This window comes from Erithacus rubecula (genome assembly GCF_903797595.1).
Source record: "Erithacus rubecula genome assembly, chromosome: 2".
Classification (NCBI taxonomy): domain Eukaryota; kingdom Metazoa; phylum Chordata; class Aves; order Passeriformes; family Muscicapidae; genus Erithacus; species Erithacus rubecula.
In genome coordinates this window covers 82,540,664-82,564,248 of record NC_136685.1, presented here as the reverse complement: position 1 = coordinate 82,564,248, position 23,585 = coordinate 82,540,664, and the positions used below count along the sequence as shown (strand labels likewise).

At 43.7% G+C, this 23,585-nt stretch overlaps 2 protein-coding genes across 3 annotated transcripts in view; one reads left to right on the top strand and one right to left on the bottom strand.

Moving 5' to 3' along the window:
* The window catches only part of RBKS (ribokinase), a 71,017-nt gene extending 62,220 nt beyond the window's left edge, over window positions 1-8,797 (top strand). For both annotated transcript variants that reach the window (XM_079298013.1, XM_079298014.1), the window contains one exon: window positions 7,563-8,797. In XM_079298013.1, coding sequence (XP_079154139.1) covers window positions 7,563-7,736 — 174 coding nt within the window. In that variant the 3' untranslated portion in view covers window positions 7,737-8,797. The remainder of the gene's footprint in view (window positions 1-7,562) is intronic.
* On the bottom strand, window positions 8,719-14,744 carry MRPL33 (mitochondrial ribosomal protein L33). Its single transcript, XM_079298018.1, has 4 exons — window positions 14,630-14,744; window positions 13,776-13,794; window positions 11,101-11,207; window positions 8,719-9,026 (listed from the first exon to the last, which is right to left on the bottom strand). Exons 1-4 carry the CDS (start codon window positions 14,649-14,651, stop codon window positions 8,977-8,979), a joined length of 198 nt encoding a protein of 65 aa, XP_079154144.1. The 5' UTR covers window positions 14,652-14,744; the 3' UTR covers window positions 8,719-8,976.
* Between the last annotated feature and the right edge of the window lie 8,841 nt (window positions 14,745-23,585).

Here is a 23,585-nt window from a genome sequence, read left to right as displayed (position 1 = left end):
GTTTCCCAACTGATAGTCTACTACTGGGTGTAGTTTAGTTACCCTTCTAAGTTCTCAGGAGATGTGAAGGATCTGATGATATGATGGCCTTGTTCAACTTGAGTAAGTGAGCCAGAAACTTTCCCCATTCATGGCTGTGCAAGTACCTCACAACATAAATGCAGGAAAGTCAGGGATTGTTCCTTCCCACAGCTTCCCAGGACAGAGGCTGGTAAAGATGCAGAATGGAAGCGTGATCATTCCCTCATTGCTCCAGACTGAGCCCACAGGGTACAGGGGGAAGAGTGGAACAGGCAGCTTTCCTTGTGTGAACAATGAGCCAGAATATTAAGGCTTGGATACACAACTGAGTTAATGAATTGCCTGGTGTTGACTGAGGGTGAGGTTTCACAGTTGGCTCAAGCTGATCCAAGATCATGCTGAAAGGAGTGTTTCTAACCTCTTTCTCCTTTGCTGTGGACTTGCTATCATGTGGTAATACAGCAACTTGCTGATCTGGGTGGAAACTATTGTTTCTTGCTCAGTGTTGGCTGGCCCAGTCATCAGAAGGATCAGAGAACTGATTTGCCTCAGTGCTTGGCCACACAAGTGCTAAATCTGATGTAGAGGAGGGCGTGGGAACATGAGACAAGGGTAAAAACATGAGTGGGGACTGAGCCTTTCAGCAGTAGCATAACCATGGATTGGCTGAAGCCTATTATGAAACTGCAGTCTGAATCACTGGAATTAAGAGTGCACTGTCAACCTACAGGGAATGTAAATTAAAATGTGTTAGCTTACACCTCCTGCCGTTGTTAAACAGTGGCTGAGCTCAGCCATTCTGTGCATGGCTAGGAGGAAGGAGCTACGGTGGGGCAGCATCTTAACAGTTCCCCAAGACTTTGCCTGGGGTGTGCAAACCACATCAGACAGCATTGGGGGGGAGTTGTGGGGAAGGCAGAGGGGAAGAAAAAAGGAAGAGACAAGAACCACTACCATGATTCTGTCTATATATTTTCCTTTGGCTTAGGGTAACATCTACTCCTTCTTTGTAGAAAAGAAGACTGCAGAAACACTCAGTTACCAGAGGACAAATTAAGCACAGTAACAGAGTTGGGGATCCAAACCCTGAAGCTCTGGGGTACAGTGTGCTTTTCTTAGTTCTTCTCCTTTATTTTCAACCCAAGTAGCTTTGCAGTGCTACCTAGTCAGTACCAAAAGCCTAACTTAGACCTAGCAAGGCAAACCCTGCATTTGGTTCTTATTGCTAAATTTGGTAGTTCCCAGTTAAGGACTTCCTACCACTTTGTTCTGGCTCAAAATTCCATGCAAAGGTACAGGAATAACTGTGTTAGTGGGAAATATCTTTGTAATTTTCAAATATTTCACGTTCTAGGGGTTTATAACAATAGGTCTCCTCCTTTAAGCACAGCTGTACAGAGCCACACCAGTATCTGCAGATACAAAGACAGCAATGCTTCCACACAGGATTAGCAACCCCAGACACTGTGGGAGTAATCACCCTTGTTAGGCCTTGATTTTAGGAAACAGTTTGAAGATAGTCAAATTAGTTTAATTTCAGGAGAGTTTCAAGATAGTGGAGTTAATTTAATTTAAAGATTATCTTGATTTAAACTGACAAATTATCTTTCTAGTGAAACATGAGGAAATATGTGGGGAAGAAAATATTAACCTCCCAGAAAATAATTTTTAAAAGTATTCCACAGTCAAATAAATGCAGAAATAAATTTTAAAAATAAAAAAACCCCCAAAGAACAGCCAGGAACATTTCCAGAAATAAATCATTCCCCATCACTTAGAGGATAAACATGGGTTCTTTCAGGAAGAAGGAAATCATAAAAAACCAAAAGCTGCATAACTGATTCAACCACTGTGAGTGGGGTTTTCTTGGCAAGGTTTTGGTAGTGGGGGAACTACAAGAATGGCTTCTCTGAAAAGCTGCTGGCAGCTTCCCCCCTGTCTGATAGGGCCAATGCTCCAAGAGGCACTCACCACTGGCCAAGGCTGAGCCCTTCAGTGATGGTGGCAGCACCTCTGGGACAACGTTGTTTTGCCCCTTAAGAAGGGGTAAAAATAGTGCAACAACAGCTGGGGAGCAGGAGAGAATATGTGACAAGCAATTGTGCAGACCCCAAGGTCAGTGCAGAAGGAGGGGCAGGAGATGCTGCAGGCTCTGGAGCCGATTCCCCTGCAGCCCATGGTGCAGCCCATGGTGAGGCAGCTGTGCCCCCACAGCCCATGGAGGCCCATGGATGCAGAGATAGACCACAGTTCACCTGCAGCCTGTGAAAGGAGCCCTGCACCAGAGCAGGTGCGTGTCTGACAGCAGCCTGTGGCCCATGGGAGGCCTGAGCTGGAGCAGGGTCCTGGCAGGACCTGTGGAGAGAGGAGCCCACACTAGAGCAGGTTTGCTGACAGAACTTGTGACCCCATGGGGGACCCACACTGGAGCAACCTGTTCCCAAAGACTGAACCATATGGAAGGGATCCACTCTGGAGCAGTCTGTGAAGAACTGCAGCCTGTGGGAAGGGCTCATGTTGGAGAATTTCATGGAGGACCCCGTGGAGGAGCAGGGGAAGAGTGTGATGAATCTTCCCTCTGAGGAGAAAAGAGTAGCAGAGAAAATGTGTGGTGAACTGACCACAATCCCCATCCTCTGTCATCCTGCGCTGCTTTGTGAGGAGGAGGTAGAGAAATTGGTAGTGAAATTAAGCTTGAGAAGAATAGAGGATGTGGGAAAGTGTTGTAAGATTTGCTTTTATTTCTCACTATTCTACTCTGATTTGATTGGTAATATGTTAATTTCCCTAAGTCAGGTCTGTTTGGCCTGAGATGGTGATTGCTCCCTGCCCTTACTCCAATTCACAAGCCTTTTGTTCTATTTTCTCTCCCCTGTTCAATTGAACAGAGGAGTAGCAGAGTAGCTTTGGTGGACACCTGGTATCCATCCAGGGTCAACCCACTGCACACTGTCATTAAAGGATACTTTATTCCTTGAGCATTTCAGCTGAAATTATCCCTTAGATGAGACATAGACCCTAATGTCCCAAGACTATCTGAATATATCCAAAGGCTGTAAATGTTTCTCCAGTTCCACTAGTAACCTTTCATCAAAGCACAGCCCAGGGATTCTTGTAGGGAGACATAGGCGTTTCCCACTTGTGAGCAATGGATAGTGAGTGCCTTTGCTAACAGCTATTTTTGTGTTGCATAGGCCTAATTTGCAGTTCGGGTACAGAGTAGGCAGAGGTACAGCAAGGAATGTTGAGCAGATGTGACAGAGTGATAACATCCTTAGCATAATCCAGTATCACACAGTTGTGGAGTGCTATAAATATAACAGGAACTCTCCAAGGCCCAAGTCCTTCGACAGAGCTGGGCATCTCTGCATTGCCATGCATGTAGACTGCACTAAATCAGCATAATCCTCAGGCTTTGTTCATTTGTGCATTTCTGTGAATGCTCCTTGGAGGCTATAAGCATCATTGTGAGCAATGTTATTGGTTCTACATCCTGAGGCAGTTTTGGACAGCTTTTGGATTGATGTTTTGATTTATTCACAACATGAAGAATTCGTCATTACAGGCAAAATATTTCTTTTGTACAATATCCTTTTCAGGTGTTTCTTTGGGCCTTGGTAACATGCTCTTACAATATATTTAATGGAATGAATCCATGTTAATAACCAGACTGCACAAGGACTGTAACTTCTTAAAAATCATCTGAGAAAAGTTTTCTGGGGTTCACTAACAATGTCAGGTTTCAGGAGCCAAAGCCCTCTCATGTTCTTCTCTGGTTGCTGTTGCTCTTGTTGCTCTTGGACTGGGAGGGCTAAGGCTGAGCAAAAGATTGCCCTGGAACAAGGCTGTGCAACTACTGCCACTCTGTGAACTGTAGCCTCTTGACCTCCAAATTTTTTTGGTGAGCAAGTCATCTTATTGTATAAGGGAAATGCATCCTAATAGTCTGTGCATGATGGATTGAAAAATGCTTTACATGCTGGAAAGGCCGTTGAACAATATAGTTTCCACTTACAAAGCACTTTCCTTAAAAAGCTTCTCAGGGCAGCATCGTATAAAAATAGTTATACTAAAGTTGTGAACCAGCTCATGACAAATCAGGACTAACAAAAGCTAAGGTATAAATAGAAGTGTTTTCATGGGTTTTCTCTTCTCTAGAGGCTCAGAATCTCAATCAGTGCTGGATTGTGAGAAACAAAAATGCCCTTTTCCAGACACACAGGAAAACAAGGACCTTACAGACTAGTGGCACAGAATATAAATAGGTTTTCAAAACTACTTCAAAACCATAAAAATTAGTCAAAACCATGACATTTGTATTTAAGAATGAGCCACACCATATCAGACAATTTTAAAATACAATTCTTTATTTTATTTCAAACAAACTAGCATCTCCTGCTTTACAGAAAGGTTGAATACATTATACTTTCATAATTATGGAATGAATTGTCTCCAGGCACTCAAGGATATGAGGATTATATCAAAGTCTGCAGTGTATTAGAATTCCCGGAAGACAAATGCTGAAGAATGTAAAATATTGCATACTCTGTGCTTGTATTTTGTCAGTGGGCACTCTCAATGCACCTTACTGGTCATTTTCAAATTAATTTTTTTGTGAAGTAGGTTAGAATTATTTTTCTTAGAGCAAGTTTTGAAAAGCTAATTGTAAATCTACTATTTGCTATTCCAGTGTTTGTGTAGTCTTGATTTTACACTGAGCCTGTTACTTCTAGTGCTCTGTGCCAACCTTTTCTGAATCTACCAAACTCAATGTAGTTTAATCCACAATACCAAAGAAGGAAGGTCTGTTTCTGTAAGCCAAAAATAGTTCTTACTGCAGTTAACCTTGCAGCTGAACCAGTTCTGCTATTGCTCTTTTAGTCATGTTTGACCAGTCACGTCTGCACAGACCAGAAGCAAGGCTGAGCAGAGTATCTACATAATCAATCTGATGCATGACAGTGTTTGTTCTCAGCTCAGAAGTGTTTTCTATTGAAAATACCCCCCTCACAAAACGTTCACTTAATTCAACAACTGAATTTATGGTACCTTTTGGGTCTGCAATAGCTGGGCTTTTCTTATACTGACTTCTTCAGTCTATGCATGGGAAGTGAGGATTTCAGCCTCAAATTCTTCTGTATATTCTCCAATCACCCTGTAATCTTTTCTCTTGCAAAAATAATCTAGAGGGCCTTTTCCTGTTCTAGATGGGAGTCTGCTGTTCTCTCCCTTTTGTGCTTTCAGAGCTATTTATCATTGTTCAGCCACGCTAAAAGGGAGATTCCCAGCCATCTCACAACCTCAGAGCATCACCCATGAGCAGAGAGCCACAGTAACATTGCAGGGAGAACTGACACTCCATCTCACTGGCACACAGGCTAAGACCTTAAGTTTTTTTTTGTTCCTATAGCCAACAGTGCAGCAGTTATTAAAGAAAAAAAACAGAGACACTATGCTGGTCCATGCTGCTGCCAGGTAACAGTTTATGCCGTTTGACACCAGATATTCTGAGTATTACTCATTAAAATATTTGGCTACTTCCATTGCCCAGTGATCACTGTAAAAAATGTTCTTCCTGCTAGAGCTACAGCAGAACAAATCTGCATGCTGAAATCGTACTCCTGTCCATAACAACAGCACCAAAATAGCTTTAATAATTAATCATGCAGTGATTAGATTACCAACTCTGAGATGGGATGGGGATTTTTGTATTATGCATCAGACAAAAGACACTGGCAATGCTTAACTAGCATTACCTGCTCCTGCTCCACCTGCCATTGTGGGAACACATTCTGGAAACCAGAAGGGAGACAAAGGCCTGACAGAAATTGATAAAAACCTTCACCTGCCCTTGGTATTTTCAGGAATACAGAACTGTTGAAACAGGTGCTGCTACAGCTGCACACAGGGGTGCTGCTCTGCTTATTAACTTGTCCTTTGCCAGGCCATGCTCTCCATTGCATCCTGATGGAAGACAGCATTCAAGCTCCAAGCCAAGCAAGAGTTAAGCAGGGAGTTGTCTGACTGGAAACACCAATGCAAACAGCCACTGTGGCAGGGCTGGGCAAGGAGAGGCCAAGCCTGGGGTAGGGCCCCTATCCTGTGCTCACCTCTGTTAGGGTCCCTTGCAGTGCCCACGCTGCTTGCAACTTTAGAAACAAATTCTGCGGAAGTGGAATTGTTTGCTGGAATTATATTATATGCAGCTGATTTCAGGGCAAGTAAGAGTTTAAGACTGACAAATTCTAGTATTCAAAATTGGAATATTACTTTCTAGTCTTAACTTCCATTAGAAATTTTGCTGAGCTGCTTTGACAAAGTTTTTCCAGACCCTTTGCTATTGTCACATGACTCTTAGGGCCTATTTATTACAGCTACAGAGGCAAAATCCCTCAGGGGATGTAATCCATATGCTGGATGTGGAATGAAATCAATAATATTAGTGTGTCTAACTTAATGCCTTCAGTGGTATAAAAGTATGATTAAAATAAGGGACCTTAGGACCAGTTTTATGGTACCAAGAAGAACTGGTACAGTCTGGCCTTAGAAATTAAGCCAGTTTTAGAGCAGGAGGGGGAAAGAACACAGTGGACTGAAACGAGCAAATCAAGTTAAACACGAGCATCAATCAAGTTAAATTTTGCCAGTTGCTGGGGACACTTCATAGCACTGAACATCACTAAACAACAGTTATTGTTAAAAAGCACTTGGGAGGCAAAGAGCTGTCACTCCCTGCTGACCAGAGCACCACCAGCAGTATCTGGGCAAAAGGGTCAGAGCAAGCTGGGCTGTGGCTGGTGCCCATGTGGGACAGATGTACTCCATGCCTCCCCAGGCCTCCCAGGGGGAAGCTAGGGCATGGCTTGGGAACGATGGGTAGCTCAAGAGGGCATGGCTGCCAGAGCTCCCAGTCAATGCCACTGTCCTCATCCTCCAGGGTCAAACTCAGCACAGGTGGCAAAGCTTGCCCCAAGAAAATGAGTGATTTATGTGATAGACACAATGATCATTTTAAATGACAGCAGAACCTTTTTAATAAACAACAGCTAAGTTTGGAAGTGTCAAAACATATCCCTCTGCAACTAGGAATTTACGGACACCACAAGCCACATGGCTTATTTTTTTCCCCTTTTCTCTGCCCCTTTTACCACTGACCTTTATAAAAAACAGAAGTTAAATAAGAGAAAAGTAGCTTTAATGAAACATCCAGGTTGAGAAATCAAAATCAGACACTCCAACAACAGGAAGTTTCAAAAGTGGTGTTTATAACAGCATCTTGATGAACTGTGGCATGATTGCTTTGCTTTTTCTTTAAGTTTTAAGCCATATTATAGTGTGCACCTTGACAGCTGGGCACAAGGATAGTATTGTGGCATTAGTTTTACTTTGCAAAATTTCCTAGGCATAGAAAAGTATATTGAACTCAACCCCTGAACAATTTCCTGACCCCTGTAATCAGTGCTACAGTGTCTTTCCAGTAAAGGCATCTGAATTGTTTCCCTGTGCAAATACACTTAAGCTTGTTTGTTGTTTTATTCTAGGGTGCTGGAGACAGTTTTGTGGGAGCACTGGCTTTCTACCTGGCCTACTATCCCAAGTTATCCATGGAGGAAATGATCAGGAAGTCAAACTGCGTCGCATCAGTGAGCGTCCAGGCACCAGGGACACAATCTTCATATCCTTACAGGAAGGACTTGCCTCAGGACCTTTTCTAATTGATTGTCTAGCTTGCTGTACTGATTTTATCTCATACCAGACAGCATTATTCTCCTGACTGCACCGAGGTTCTCCTCTGCTGACTGGAAAGGCCAGGAAAGTCTCTTTGCTTCTTATTTCAGGAATCCTGTGTGTTCCTGTTCTACAGCAGTAAGATAGGGTGGGGTGGTGGGTCTTTCAAGCACAGCACAGTAGATGTCTCTGGCCCCACACAACCCTGTGGCCGTCCCACACAGTGCGCTCTACTGAGCTACACGAAGTTTACAGCAAAACACCTGGAGGGTATTGGGCCCCCAGCAGTATTTTCACTTGATTTTATCAGAACTTCTGATGTGAAATGGCAGCACATGAAGCAGAGCATTAGCTTTGAGACTGCAACTTCAGCGCTCAAACACCAGGGCCATTGTTTGGCTCACAACAAAGCCCCATATATCAGCCTGTGCCCACGTGCCTCAGGTGTGGCACTGCACTCCCTGCTTCCCCACCCTCAGGAAGGTCCCTCCAAGTGCAAATAGGACAGGACTGCTACTGAGGTAGACTTTGAAAAAATGTTTCTAGCCCCATTGCTCTAAAAATACAGGAAAGCTAATTAGGGAAGAAAAGCTTACAAGAACATCAGAGAACTACCTTGTCTGTTTTCTTCATGTTTGACAAAACCCCAGGAATGAAAAATCCATCCCACTAACCTGACTGAAAATAATACAGGCCTTTAACCATGGTAATAGCTTATCCAAAAACTCATCTAGGTTGCCATTCCTTCTTTCCTCAGAAGGAGCTGGTGCAACATTACCCCTCCAAGTAATGACACCAGCTCGTGGTCACTACTGTCGCATCTGTGGCTGGTAGGTTAGAAAAACTTGCAATCCTGCCATTGAATTCCTGCTGTGGAAAATGTTAATTTTTATTGCTTTATAAAACAATAGTTCCTTTGAAGATTACAGCCTCTTTCACAATAGAAAACACAGACAATGGGATTTGCTATTTAATTTTTTTTAATTGAGCACTGTAAAAATAACTCAAAAGATAAATAAATGTTACTGTGATGATCTATGTCCAGACATTAAGAATTTTCTCTCTCTACATTGTTTTATTCACAATGGCCTTCAAATCACAGGAGACGGTGATCCCAGTTCATTTCCTCTCTTTTCAGCCCATGTTGCTGGATTTCTGAATCAGTGCTCACCCCATCCTCCCCCCAGACCATCCTCTTCTCATGTATAAATCAAGTCCAGCCATTGTTCACACAGAACGGATTTTTCTCTTCTCTGTGAAGAGGACACGTTGTTTTGCTACAGGGAAAAAAAAAAAAGAAAAAAAAAAAACCAGAAAAAAGAATCCGTTAAGAAGCCTGAAGTGTTAAAATTCAATTCAACCAGCCCACGTTCTTTTTCTCCTGGCTGCCTTTACTGCTTAAATGAGTGTGGAGCAACTGACTGGCACAGCACTGTTGTTAACCAACTCTTGAAGGAGTTTAGTGGTGCTTTCACTTTACCACATGTAATTTTTAGTTCCTAAGATGTCCACTTTACCTCTGTGAGAATAAGTATCAGGATGCAAGTGACTGAAAACACTCAACAGCTGCTCTGTGTGACTATTCTGAGTCACAGCTGCTCAATGCAGGGACAAAAATAGGTTCTTTCTGCTTTCTACTACTCTTCAACTCCAGAGCCTAAACAACTACAGATGATGAGCTGTATCCAGTTGGCCTTACAGGCTGACAGAGAAGTGAACCAATTGTCCTGTGGATCTCTCAACCAGGCACAAACTGGCCGTGACCACAATGCCTGATGCAGGTGTTTATAAAAAAAAACCTGCAGGGCAGGTTAGTCAATACATGAACAAAACCCAAAAATTACAAAGTAAATCAAAGCAAAGCTTTACAATGTCATCTAAAAATCAACACTGCTTGGTTAGTTTCATTACACTAATTCCTTTGAAAGCTACGCAAGAGCAATCCACACAACAAAATCTTTTCTTCCACAAAAAAGTTTCGTTTTAAGAAATACTGCAGATAGTACAGATTCTGTTGCTGCAGTTGGGAGGTAGTGAAACTTGGGCAATCCTGCCACTACTTCACTAAAAAGCTTCATTCTCTGGACATCCCAGGTTTCTGAGAAGTACAAAACATAAGGTGAAAACACATGCCAAGTGAAAATGCTTCCTAACATATTCCTGATGTGAGTTGTTATCTAGACTCAAATTTACTTCCCTTCACACATGCAACACTTTCTCACATCAATTTCTCACTTGTGTTCTACTACAAGCTACAAAGATCAAAGCTTTCTTCAGCAACTTACTACATGTTCTATCTGAGGTCTTTTCTTTCTTCACTTCTCTACAAGTTACAAAGCTCCTGGAGGATCACTCTGCACAATGTTTCAATGCAATAGTTTATTTTCCTTATTCAAGAATAAAATCCCAGAGATCTCTGATTCCCCTTATGTGTAGAATTCAAAAGGAAAGCCACAACCTCTGTCACCTTTGATAACAGCATATTGCTTCTCTGGTGGTTTCTCTCACCTCTCCAAGCTCCTGTACTGTTAGCTCTGAGAATGAAATGGTAGTTCTTTAACAAGAATAGAATTTTATTCTATACCTTTAAATAAGTTTTTTTTGCATTAGCTACATCATGTTACTTTTAACATGGTTTGGTTTAAATTCTAAGTTTATCCCTTTAAGCTTTTTAACATTAAATTCAGGGTTTTAATGCTAACAACAGAAACTTGAACCCTTAGTCACCTTTCAAAAAGCTGGGTGAGCAAAAGGCAGTTTGGCAGGTGCTATCCTCCAAATCCAGCAAATCAGATTCTTAAATTGAGAAAATGTGCAAGGCCCAGGGGAACATAAAAGAATCCACTAACTGCCATCTGGAGAATGATATCATTTGTGGAATAGGAAGAATCTGTGCCTATTTCTTTAGAGGATAAAGTCCATTTTGTAAGAGGTGGTTAAAAATTCTGGTCTAGAGCTCCCATGGCAACTTAACAGAACACTTCTGTTGATGCATACTTTGTGCCTGCTTGTTGGAGGTAGCACAGTCTAGCAAACCACACAAAGAAACAGAATGAAAGAACTCCTGTGTCACTTGACTTTGCCAGTGACATGTGGCATGGCTGTCATCAAAGTCTCTGATGTGTCAGGCAAGTCATTACTTTGTTTCACTGCCACAATCTGTAAAATGAGGGTAACATTTACTTCCCACTGGAATGTCATGAAGAACAGCAACAGTACAGTCATTTGAGTATGAAACATGTTATGACATACTCAGCTTAGATGGGAAAAATCCTGTTGCGTTCAAATCTTTTCCCCCCAGAGTCAGAGCAGCTCACACAAAGCACGCTGACTTCCTGCCCGAGCTCTTACCGATGGGATCGTATCTCAGTAACACCAGTTTCTCCTGCAGCCGGAGTCTCCTGATGTTGAAGCAGTAGCCTGTCTCTGCAGCGCTTTTCATCCTCACCAGAATGTACCTAAAGTCACAAGGGATGTCTCTGTGTCACTGCACAGCCACTCAGAGAGGGCTCACCACCTCTGCCAATGGACTTCCAGCACACACAGTTTGGCACTATCACGTAAGACACTCCAACTCAACTGCAGGGATGGGGGTACCAAAACTATGTATGCTTAACTTTTAACACAGACAAACACTAAACCATAAGCTCCAGCATCAAGTTTAAGTAAATAATTCCTCAACAGGATACAAGCCTAGAGAGAAGAAGCTCCCCCAAAAAACAGTGAGGTGGAAGGAATAAAAACAGAAGAGAAAAGAAGAAATTAGGAAAAACCAGCATACCATTGAGTCACTATAGCTTGAAAGCCTTAAGGGCAAGAGAGGAAGGATGATGGTAGTTAAAGATGTTCAGGCTGTAGATAACACTGTATCACAGACTATCACTTCCTCATGCAGAGAGGAAGCTAAGCAGATAGGCTGGCACAAGAGGCATGCAAAAGGAGAAGCAGAACCCCCTGGCACCATCCATCCTGCTAGAGATACAGAGCTTGATATTAACCCAGGCACGGGAACCCCCTTCCCCACTGGAGGGCTCTCGGTTTGTGGGGCAGGCTGGCAGCAACTGTGGTGTCCCAGGAGCAGGAGACTGAGGAAGCTGCTCCACACCCCCAGTCTGGAAGTATGCCAAGATCCAAGCAACCACCCAGACAGGGCATCTTCAAAGTTTCCAAAGAAATATAAAACACTTTAACCAGTCTGTAAATGACACCTCTCTCTTCCATTTCAATGAAGAGATGGATACATATCTGCCTGTGGGCATTCAGTTCACTTCCCATTTTCCTGTATTTTCCTGTTCCTAACACAAAATGATCTCTCAAAATTAATCTGTTCTTCCTTACTTGTACAGCTCTCACCAGTGTGCTTCCTTAAGCTCTTCCTTTTAAACTTTGCAATCTAATTTACAATTGAGTTCAAAATTAAGAGAAAGACACTGGATTCCTCCAGACAATTGACCAAGCATATTCTTGGGATTATCCCTGGTTGTCATCCTCTCCTGTACACTACTGCAGGTGTGCTGTGAAGCTTCAGTAACCACAAAGACTCCTTTCCCTATATCTCACTCACTTCCTCAAAGGCTCTGTGCAGTTTCCCCTTTCTGGGGGAACTGGTGGCATCAGCATTACCATGCCTTGAAATTCTTGTGCACCACACATTCCACCTTGCTCAAAAAAATGATTCCCCCGTGAAGAAATGTAATGAGCAGAGGCAGAAAACAACACCAGAATGCTGTCAGGGCACAGGAAGAAACCCAAGGGGAGTGGAGATGAATAAATAATATAAGAACATACTCCTGGAGTGCATATGGGACTGTAAAAGAACAGAAAGAAACACTGGGATAAAAAATAAAAGGGAGTGTGTGGTAGAAATCCCTACATTAACATTAGTAACACCATTTTTAAAAGCTACTTTTTCACCTTGCAGAAACCTCCTGGTTTGCTGTGTTTTTATGAATAGATAACAGCAAAACTATGAGATGTCAAACTGCTCTCTGTTAGGCACATACTCGGGAAGTGCTTTCTTAATTTAAAAGCCTGACAACTGTGCACAAATTCTGTAGGAGAAGAACTTGCTCAAATGTGGTTGGTACTGGCTCTGCTGGGGGCAGATTCTTAAAAAAAACCAGAATACAGAAAATGTACCAAAGGACATAGCTCCCGGGCCTGTGTGGTACCAAGTATAATAAACTCACACAGAATGCAACTTTTGGGAATGGGAAGACAGGAATGTGTTCACATAAATGTACCAGTTTATCCTCTTGGATTTGCCTAGCTAATTTTCTTACAAACAGCATCTTGGATCAAAGTCAGTTTCTTCATAATATCCTGTTTCCTTGTGCCCACATTTTAAGAGTACCGGTGTGCTCAAAGCAGATATTCCTTAATTTCCAACCCTTAACACACTATCACCTTTCTTTACAGGTCAGAGGACTGTGACTGATTTTCTTCCAGAGCCCACTAACATCTCTGCTGAGCTGGACTACAGAGCACACTAAGATGCCCAGAGCACTGACTGCACCCTGTCCACTCCTCACACATAAACACAGGAATATGCTAAGCCTAGGAAGTGTCCTGCACTCTGGCTACAGGAAAGCTTCACTGCCCAAAATCCACACCACAGACAACAAAGATCCGTGCTGCACCTTAGTTTACTCTCCTCAGCTAAAAAGGTATGACAGGTGAACAACAGGAAAAATACTTGGACAATTTACAGCCTCTCTTTAATCAAAGTGCACAGAGGTGGGCTTCCCCCTGTGCAGGGCACTTTGGAGATTCCTGCTGAGCTCAAAGCAACAGCCCATAGGACAAAACCTGCCTCTGCTGCAAGTTCAGAACCCATGGGTGAGTCTCACACCGCTCTGTACTTACCTGTGAGAAGACACACACACATACAGAATGGCTGAGAGGAGGCAGCTAGACTCAAGGAGTGCAATTCTCTCAGGTATATTAAAATATCTAGAGATACTTAACATTTTGGAAAGACACAACATACCAGTAATCAAAAACTGGTGAGAAAAACCATCACTTACTTAGATTTGCTCTTGGCCACTGGGGTTTTATTTTGCAGCATGAAAAAGAGAAAAAACAGAAGAAACAGTTATCATTTTATCTTGTTTCCTTTATATGCAACATATAAAGATTAAGTATTCTCCATGGCCTGACTTTGCTAAAGCCCCAGAAAGTGTGAAGAGATTTACTGTCATGATAAAGCACCACTAGTTCTTCCACATGCTGTCAGTTCCCTGCTCTTTGTGCCATCGTGTCACCTTTGTAAGTGTCAGTGCAAATGCAGTGGCCGGCACGACAGGCAGCACTTGCTGCATGCTCCAGACGTTCTCAGTAAGCTTTCGGCCGCAGTGCCGGGTATGCATTCCCTGGGTGACCGTGAAGTTAAGACGGGTGTGGGGAACACCGCTGGTGGAACTGCAGTCCCAGGCTCCCGGACTTGTTTCCACCCACTCGGGCTTCGGCTCCTGCTGTGGTGCCAACACAAGGGTGTGCAAGGCCACAGGTACAGAGCAGGGAGCCCTTCTCAGCTGAGCCCGACCTTCCCACCAGCCCGGCTTTGGCTTCACTGACCTAACCCACAGCACACCATGAAACGGGCTGAATTTTAAGTAACCATAAACCTGCAGCACAGACTCAAACACCCACTAAAATATAAAAAAAATGGAAAAAGCTCTACAATGTGTCTGCGCAAGCCTTGTTCAGGTGACCCTGCTTCCCTCCGGGGCACGCCGGGAGGCCCCGGGGCCGAAGGAGGGGAGGGCCGGGGAGCTCGCGCCGCCGCCCGCCGCCCGCAGAGCCGCCCCTCGGCCTGCCGCCCCTCGGCCGCCGCCCCTCGGCCGCCGCCGCCCGGCCCCGCCGCGCCCGCGGCACTCACGGGCCGCCGCCGTCAGGAACATCGCGCCGAGCCGATGGCGGCCGCCCCGTCCCGCCCCTTCCGCCGCCACTACCGCCTCCGGGGCGCGGGGCCGGGCTGCGGGCCGCGCCGCCCGGGGGAGGGGCCGGCCGCGCTCCCGGGAGCCGCGCTGGGAGCGGCGGGGAGGGCCGGCGGAGCCCTGGGATGCAGCCAGCACAGGCTGTGCAGCAGGGCACAGCTCAGCCCTGGCGAGCCCGCACGGCGAGTGCTGTGGCCGGTTCTGGGCTCCTCGGCACAGAGGGGACATGGAGCTGATGGACAGCACCTATGGAGGGCAGCAAGATTGAGGGACTGGCATCTCTCTTACGAATAAAGGCTGTGGGAGCTGGGCATGCTTGATCTAGGGAAAAGTGAGAGGGGATCTCACCAGTGCGTACAAATATCTCAAAGGTGGCCACCAACAGGTCAAGGTGCAGTGGCCATAAACTAAAATAAAACAAGTTCCACCTCAATATGAGGAAGAATTTATTTGCACTGAGTGTCAGAGCACTGGAACAGGCTGCCCTGGGATGCTGTGGAGTCTCCCTCTGGAGACATTCCAGCCCACCTGGATGTGGGGCGTGTTGCTGAGTGACCTGCTCTCGGTGACCCTGCCCTGGCAGGGGGTTGGACTGACTGTTCTCCAGAGGTCCCTTCCAAGCCACTGTTCTGTGCTGTGCCCGTGCAGGCCTGTCCCGCAGCATTCCGTGTGCCTGGCAGTGGCCTGAGGTGCAGAGGGGACATGCCTGGCTGGCATGGCTGGCAGCACATCTGGGCTCTGTCCCACTGCATGGATCAGAAGGGACCTTAATGATCATCTTGTCCCAGCTCCCTGCCGTGCGCAGGGACACCTCCTACATCGCCAGGTTGCTCAGAGCCCAACCAACCCGCACATGCCTGTGTCACCTTGTGCTTCTCATCAGCTAAGACCCCCAAGTCCTTCTCCTCAGGGCTACTCTCAGTCTGTTCTCTCATCCTTCAGTGCATTTTAGACATTGGAATAGCTAGCTCAGGGAGATGGTGGAGTCACCATCCCTGGAGGTGTTTAAGAGGTGTCTGGATGGGGAGGATTTAGTGATTACAGAGTTAGTGCTGGGTGACAGACTACATAATCTTAAAGTCTCTTCCAACCCAGATGATGCTATGATCTGCTAGCCTTTGCCTGCCTTTGTTCTCTTTTTTTTTTTTTTAATTAAAAAGGAGGTGCTGCTATGCTGTCAAAGTCCCCAGCTCATAAGGCAACTAAACCTCAGAGTTCACGAAATACTGTACAAAAGCCATGGGCAGGGAGGCTCAAGGGAGGCACCAAAGCAAGTCTTCATATTCCTCTGACCCATTAGATCATGAACTGTAATATATTATCCTCTGAAAAATTCTCAGAAAGTCTGTGGCTTACTCTGCTGCCATCAGTTAGGTAAACTGTTATTGATGGAATTCAAGTCCTTGAATATTTAACAATTACTAAGGCAATAAAAATGTCAGCTTGACATATTTAGATGAAAAACAAGACTTAGAATGTATAATAACATGCAGTTAATTTCATATTCTATGGCATGAAAACAAGTGGCTGACCCTATAAAAGGCTGGAGCAAAACAACATCTCCAGGAAAATATTGCTGCTTGTGTCAAGTGTTTATTTGATATGTTGTTCCTTTATTCAATTCAATTATTTCCAAATACTTTCTCTTAATGGTACAACATTTCAGTCTTTACTATGTGGCCTTCAGAAGTATAAATCCAGTAGTTACATAATCTGCCTATGAATATCAGAGTGAGAACTTGAAAACATTCAAGATGATAAAATGTGAGTGCTGTACGACTCCTTCTCTTTGATCTGCGTTATTGCCTCAGTCAGAGCACAGACTGAAAAGGAATGTGATTGCCAACCTCCTGACTTCACTGCCAGGAATATAAATCAACATTAAAGATGATTTCTAAATGAAATAGCAAGTTAAACATTTGTAGAAACACATCATCAAATAGAGGTTACTGCCTCTTTTTAAACCTCTTGCCTGTTGGCAAAAAGAAAACTGTTCCAGTGACATTTTCTCTGCTCTGCTGTGACAAGGGCTGCATAAATATAGACACTGTAGATTAGAATAGATTTCAACAGTCTTCAACTTTCTTTTTGCAGCCTCTTCTGTAGACAGTTTTCAGTAGCTATGGGTAAAACCCAGGGAGTTCAAAACTGATACGTGTGGCAAGGTGCTGAGTGTCACATGTCCCTGATGGCAACAGTCATAGCTGACCTTGAGGAAAAGTTATCCTGGCTGGAGGAGAGAGAGTGAGAATTTCTGACCCTGGCTCCGATTCAGATTTGGCATGTGGGCTAGGATAAGTCATGTTCTTTGAGATCTTTGATGGCATGTGCAGTGCAAATGCAGATTTTTCCTTCAACTTTGCCTAAAGAAAGCAAGGAGTGTGATGAACTGTAATGCCAGCCTAGATAATTCTGGTACTTGCTTAAAGAGTAGTCACTCATGACTCCAGCAGAGAAGTTGCTGGTGCCAAACTGATCAATGTCACTCAGAATCAAACATAGGGTGGGTTTTTATCTCGCTAGAAAAACAACAATTTGTCATGGTATAATCTAACTGATTCTTTCCCATTTTATGCCTTATATTCTAGGCTGAGCCCTTCTTCACCTCCAGGAAGTGAGGAGATGGCTGCTCCCTGCCAAGAAAGTGCAGCCAGGTTTCTGGCACACGCAGAGCAAGCAAAGGGCTGGTGTCTGAGGCTGGCGAGGGTGAGGCTTCTTCAAGTGCACGCGGCGCCTCCAGTCAGTCATCACCCAAAAAAGGCACAGAAGGGGAGAGGGGGGCAGCAGATGAAATGTTTGCAAGGTAAATATCCTCTTGGCACTGGATTTTCTACGTGAGTTGCAGTAATTAAACGCATACAAAATCCAAGGCTGGAAACAAGAGAATAACACTAAAGCCTGGGAAAAGCTCCACGTGTCCTTCCTGGTTTCCCACAAAAAAACAGGCAAACAGCTAACTAAGCCAAAAAAATGCAGACAGATTGGTGGACATAGCTTTTAAACAGCCAGGCTACTTTCTCCTCCCTTCTTGCTTTTCCTTTCTCAGCATGTTACTACTTAGCAGTGTTCTGCTGTCCGCAGTGTTAAACAAATACTCACGGGCACTATTGTGCAAATCACTCATCCCAGAATAACAGATGGATTTTTACATTCTTTCTGCATATCTGAATCCATTATCCCAATAGGGCCAGAAGAAAGTGGGCATTAGCTTAATGCAGTCTGAAAGAGGAACTGTTCAGGTCAGGAGAGCGGGAATTATGGAAAAAGCCATCTGAAGTGTTAAATCACTTTGAGCCAGTGACTAAATCCATTTCAGCTGCTGGTCTGTTTGAAGTGAGCTAGAAATGGCCTTTAGCCTAGTTCTTAGGTGTGCTAATCTTGTTAGAAAAGGTGGGAAAGCAATGGGCTTGGATGGTTCCCTGCTTACCTAGAGAACTTAGTCCTCCTAGATCAGACGTGGGGCACTCAGGTGTGGTTAGGACACAGCTCTGTTTTCAGGAATTTACCTGGAGCCTGCTTATTCCTTCCAGGGCACTGGTTTCTGGATCTATTCTGGAGCTCCTTTCCCCTGCACTGACGTCATTCATATGTAAGGGGGGAAGAACAAAGACAGCACTTGCCTGTTTCTTGTGTGATTTTTCAATACCCATTTCCCAATCCCGGCATCCAAAGTAACAACATCCTTTCAAACCGCCCCCTCTTGAAATGCCACTGTAGTCAAACAGCTGCAAATCAAAACACCTTGTAAACAAGTGACTGAAATCCCGTGGGATGCCCGAGGGCTTGGGCACGTCTCAGAGTGATTATAGTTCCTGCTATACAAATTGGAGTCCATGTAGCACAGTTTGTGCCAGCTCCAAGCTCTTGCTCTTTATTTTTAGCCCTGTTTGTCGAGGGGTTCTCATAATAAAAAGAATGACGTTCGGTATCAGTGACACACAGATAAAATTAGATAGTAGCCGGAAGTGATCCTACAACTAATCCTCCCCATTTTTTCCACAAGCTTTGTGGTCCTGTGGGCCTCAAGGACATCTTTTCTCTGTGTGAATTTCACTTCCTATCAGCAGGCAGCTGAAAAATTGGGCTTGCATAGGACTTGTGTGCAAGAGGAATGAATGTCATTGTCAGTGCTTATGCCAACAGCTGGGACCATCTGGGACACCAAAGACAACAGTGTCTAGATGTGTACAGCTGATCAGAAGTTGTTTTTAGCAAGCCTTGAAACCTTCTCTCCTTTTTGGGGCAACAGAACAATGTTTTTGCTTTCCATGCACGGAGTTTTGTGCACAGAGCAGCATAAGTCATCAGAGCTCAGTCCTGGAAGTGATTAGTCCCCACAAACATAAGACACCCTCACTGATGCTGAAGATATTATTCCTTTCTTTGGAAGAAGCTGCCTAAGGGAAAGACAAGATAGGAGGTGCATTAGTTTACATCTCTAAAGTAAACCTTCTCTCAGGAAAGCAGGGTCAGTTCTCATTTGATTTGGCGCTTTTTCCCCATTCTAAATATTGGATTGCTGTTGTTTTTACCACACTGATAAAGAAGAAAATACAATAAGTTAACTGGTCGGTCAGCAGATGCTCTCTATTGCTTGGAAACATTGAATTCAGTCAGGCAGTGTGCCTAGTTCACCTTCAAAGGAAGGTGCAATTGTTTGCTGTGTAACACAAAGGACTTAGCTATGATATTAGGGAAAATAAAGAGTGTGTCAAAATCAAAGCTGTGAACCTGCAAGGCCAGGTACTTTTAAGCAGGGTAGGTAAAGGCAAAGGGAGAAGACAATTATGTAATATGAACATGGTGTGACACAGGGAATGAATTTCTTTCCTCCTGCAGCTTATTGCAGGAGAATGGATCAAGTGCCTGCACTTGGTTCATTTTATGTCAAAAATCTAGTCTGGAATGAATACGTGTATCACTCTTATGGTTCCTGGGCAAGGGGATATCTTTAGCTTCAAGCCAGAGTTAGCAGTTGTAAGGGAAAAGAAAACAGGTGGTTCAAGGGTACAAGTGCATCTAGAGAACCAGAAGAAGGATACAGCTTTCTGCATCCCATGGCCTCCCTAAAGACTTTCTCACTAAAGGAAGGTCACAGGGTTCAAAGCTGTTTCTCAAGTGCAGCTATGTAGCATTGCCTTGATGTCATGCAGTATTATAAACAAGCTATTATTTCATTCAGTGTTTTGGGAAATGATGGGACTGGAACAATACACCCACAGCAGTTCCCTCCCTAATCCCAGCAGACTCTTTAGTGAGTTACTTATGAGCTGTACCTCACTAACTGATGTCTGTATGTCTGTCTGTCTGTCTGCATCTGGTAAGAGTGCCTCTCTGAGGAATTTCAAGTAGGAATATTGTGGATTTTGTGAAGGGCAGAGAGCTGGGAAGGAGGAGAGGGACATAAATTTGCAGTGTCTTGTGGTTTGATGGATGTTTGATTTATGAACATTGGGCTTGAGAAGGCCCCAGGGCTTCATAGCTGCAAGCACTGAATGCATCATCGCTCCTTTTTCCACGCATTTGTGCTTCTGAAGCCAGTCACTCGTTTACACCTGATGGGATAGCAGAAAAACAGAGTTAAGCAGGGCAGTGTTCCATTCATTTCTGTCTGCTTAGCTCAGGTTCAACCTAGACCTGGGATGAATACTTGAAACATAGGAATCATCATAAAGGAGCGAATACGAGAAATGAGGTTCAGCAGGAATGTATGTAGAAATCTGTTTGAAGTCTTGGGCTCTTGCATAACTGTCTCTGGCTAGTTCCCTAGACCCTTTTCTTCTGCTGTAGTCTTCCTAAAACCATTTTACTTGAAAACACACAAGCAATTTGAAAGCCCTAATGACGCACAATGTGTGTTCCTTGACTTTTGCACAATCTCTGCAGAGACTGTCTTTCCTCTTTCTATTTCGTAAGCACTGACCATTTGGCCTTGCCCTGTCATCCCCAAATATAAAGAAATAGTCTCCTTCCTATAGAGGGGAGGCACTCCTCTAGGTTAAGAAGATAAAGACTGTAACAATATTTGTAGATGGCCTGTTGCAAGGGTTTTGTTGACCAGTAAGGATACATGTACACGTCAGTCAGTTTTTAGCCCATGTTATATTCTTCAGTGATGCCAAAATATTAGATCAAATAATGCAAATATAGCTCAGGTTATCTTTCTGGAAATATTCCTTGTCTGAAAAAGAACACATCATTATATAGACCAATATATCCTTGAACTGCCCACAAAACAAAGCTAGACTGAGTCACATGTTTTCCTCAAAAGTTATCCTAACCAAAGGAATCAGAAAAACTATTTACCTTCCTTTTTTCCCCAATTCTCACAGCATGGACTCCGAACTCACCATTACAAGAAAAACTGCTGTTTCCAATTGTGTAGATCAGTAAGAGACTAGATGTTGCTCCCTAAATATAACTGGTTCCATAACTCTAGCCCAGATCTTTAAGGTTGTCTTGCTATCTAGTCTAACTCAATATGTGTCCAAGGGGCATAGTTGCCTAAAAATCAGATATGTAAATATGATGAAGACATGCCCCATAGCATCTGACTTTAGATAAATTCCTGTCCAAATATTCTGCTTGCTCACATGACCCAGCCCATACTGGGATACGACTGGTGGACTGATATTCCCAGCCCTGCCCTGCATTAGCTTCTGATGATCTAGTTCTGGGTAACTGAAGATCTCACCTCTTCCTCAGTACAAAAATTCTTTTGCATCATTTTGAAATCCTGTTGCTGCCATTGAAGAGTTCACATAAACCAGTACTGTTTGTAGTGACCTCGTGCTTGCATGTAAAATGATGGTCAGGGCATTTCATGCTAGCAGTAAACCACAAGAATTTACTGGAATGGGATAAAATTTGTTTTCAGCATGTCTGCAGAGCAAAATCAATTCCAAGAGTTTTCTGAGCTGCTGAACAACCAGAGGCAATCATTGCACTTTTCTGCTGCCACTTGCAGCCTTTTACCTCTTCTAGGCAGGAAATGTCTTCTACTCTGTATTTGTACAATTGCTGGTGTTGTGGGGTGTCACCTCATTGAACCCTCTGCATCAATAGGATGACTTTGGTGAGCCTCCACTTGCAGGACACCCCTCCAGCTGCCCTCATGCCTGCAGTACCTGGGGGTGAAATACAGGCAAATGCACTTGAGTTAGTCGTACATCTGACGCCAACTGCATCTGGCAACCACTCTGGCACTGCAGAGGACTGCCCCAGGATTTCTAGTTATTTTTAATTCAGCATCAGATTGGACCCAGTTGCTCCTGGTTAGAGATCTTCTTGCAATAACAAACTAAGATTACATGAAGAGCTTAAAAAAGAATTTCACCCCTCCAGGGCTAAATTACTTCCACTTATATACAACTGTCATGTCTTTAAAGGGCAAACCCAGAAAGCTAGCACTGAAAAATATAACTCTACAACTGAGATTATCTGCCTGCCTTCTCTAGGCAATCATATCTCATATCTAGAAGGTCTTTCATAGCAAAACCCAAAATTCAAGCTAAGTAGATGGAAGATTTATGTACAGAGTAGGAAACAACAGCTTGGGAGGAGGTGTATTTGATTGCTGGAGCCAGTTACAAAGAGAAACCTCAAACACCATACGACTGCTTTTCCATAGCATCTCACTCATGTCTGGAAAAACCACTCCATGCTCACCCAGACTTTGCAAACTCCTGCTCACCAGCTGAGAAAGGCATGGTGACGTGCATGTTATGGAAGCATCTGACACTGGCAAACAGTTCCCTTCTATATGTAGCTCAGCATCCATTCCAGACATTTTATAACTTTTTTTCATGAGTAATAATTGGAAAGTGGGAAGAATGAAAGCCTTACCTGTCCCACAAGAGGCCTCCTGCTGTTCAACTCATATTTAAGGAATTGAATTAGGAGCCAAGTTACACAGGAAAATTAAGAGGCCATACCTTCCCTACACTTTCTGTGAATATTCCCACTCATATGATGAGAGAGCAGTCATGCTTCACATAGTGGCTGTATTCAGCCCTGATTATATACATGGATTAATAATTGAAGCACTTAAACCCCAGGGGCAAATGGATTTCCCTGAAGAACATAGAAATTATGGAGAGGGGATCTCAACATGTCAAATGTCTAGAAGTGGAAGTGCTCATAGACCTTTGTTCAGAAATCTACCCATGAAGAACATTTAACTCTCTTCAGAATTACTGTCTGTTTTCCTCTAACCCCTTTTCATTAGTGGCATGGAAAAAAAGGGGAAGAGGAGAAAGGAAAGGTGAGGAAAAGAGTAAATATTTTTTCACTGGGTTGGGGTATTTTTACATTAAAAAATAAATTAATTTACATAGAAAAGTCCACAGATTTCAGACTTCCATCCAAAAAAGGACAATTTCAATTTTTCTTTCTAGTTCTGCCTGTAGAAAATATCCCCTGTAGTGTTTTTTGGTGTTTTCTTTTTTATTCTTTTAACGTGAGGTCAGAACCCAGCACTGGTTTGTCTTCAGAGAGCAGCACACTGAGACCAGTGACAAACTGGTACCTTGACAAGAGTCCTAGCCCATTCTTCAGCTACAATTGTATCTCACATCTCCAGCTGCTGTAAATGCTTGGGTGTAAACTTAGAAGCTTAGGGGACATTCCTGTCTCCTTACTACATTCATTCACATGCAGCTATACTCCTTCCAATGAAATCCCAAGATTTAGAGAGACTGAATTGCTTTAGGCCTCATGGGTTAATTCAAATGCAATTTATCATTTAACCCTTTCAGGAGATCTATCAGTTGCCGATCTTGGCTTAATTTTCTCATTCTTAGAAATGCTGGGCAGAAAGGCCAAATAGTGTGAAATACAGCAAGGAGCAAAGGCCATTTGTTTAAATCTGACTTTTTTCTCAAGAGAGGGAACGACTTG

Excerpts from the sequence above, each read along its gene's own strand:
- MRPL33 (XM_079298018.1), bottom strand. The coding sequence starts at position 14,651 with ATGTTCCTGACGGCGGCGGCCC. Across the intron at positions 9,027-11,100 it reads ACTGAGATACGATCCCATCG|CAAAACAACGTGTCCTCTTC; the intron begins GTAAGAGCTCGG and ends TTTTCCCTGTAG.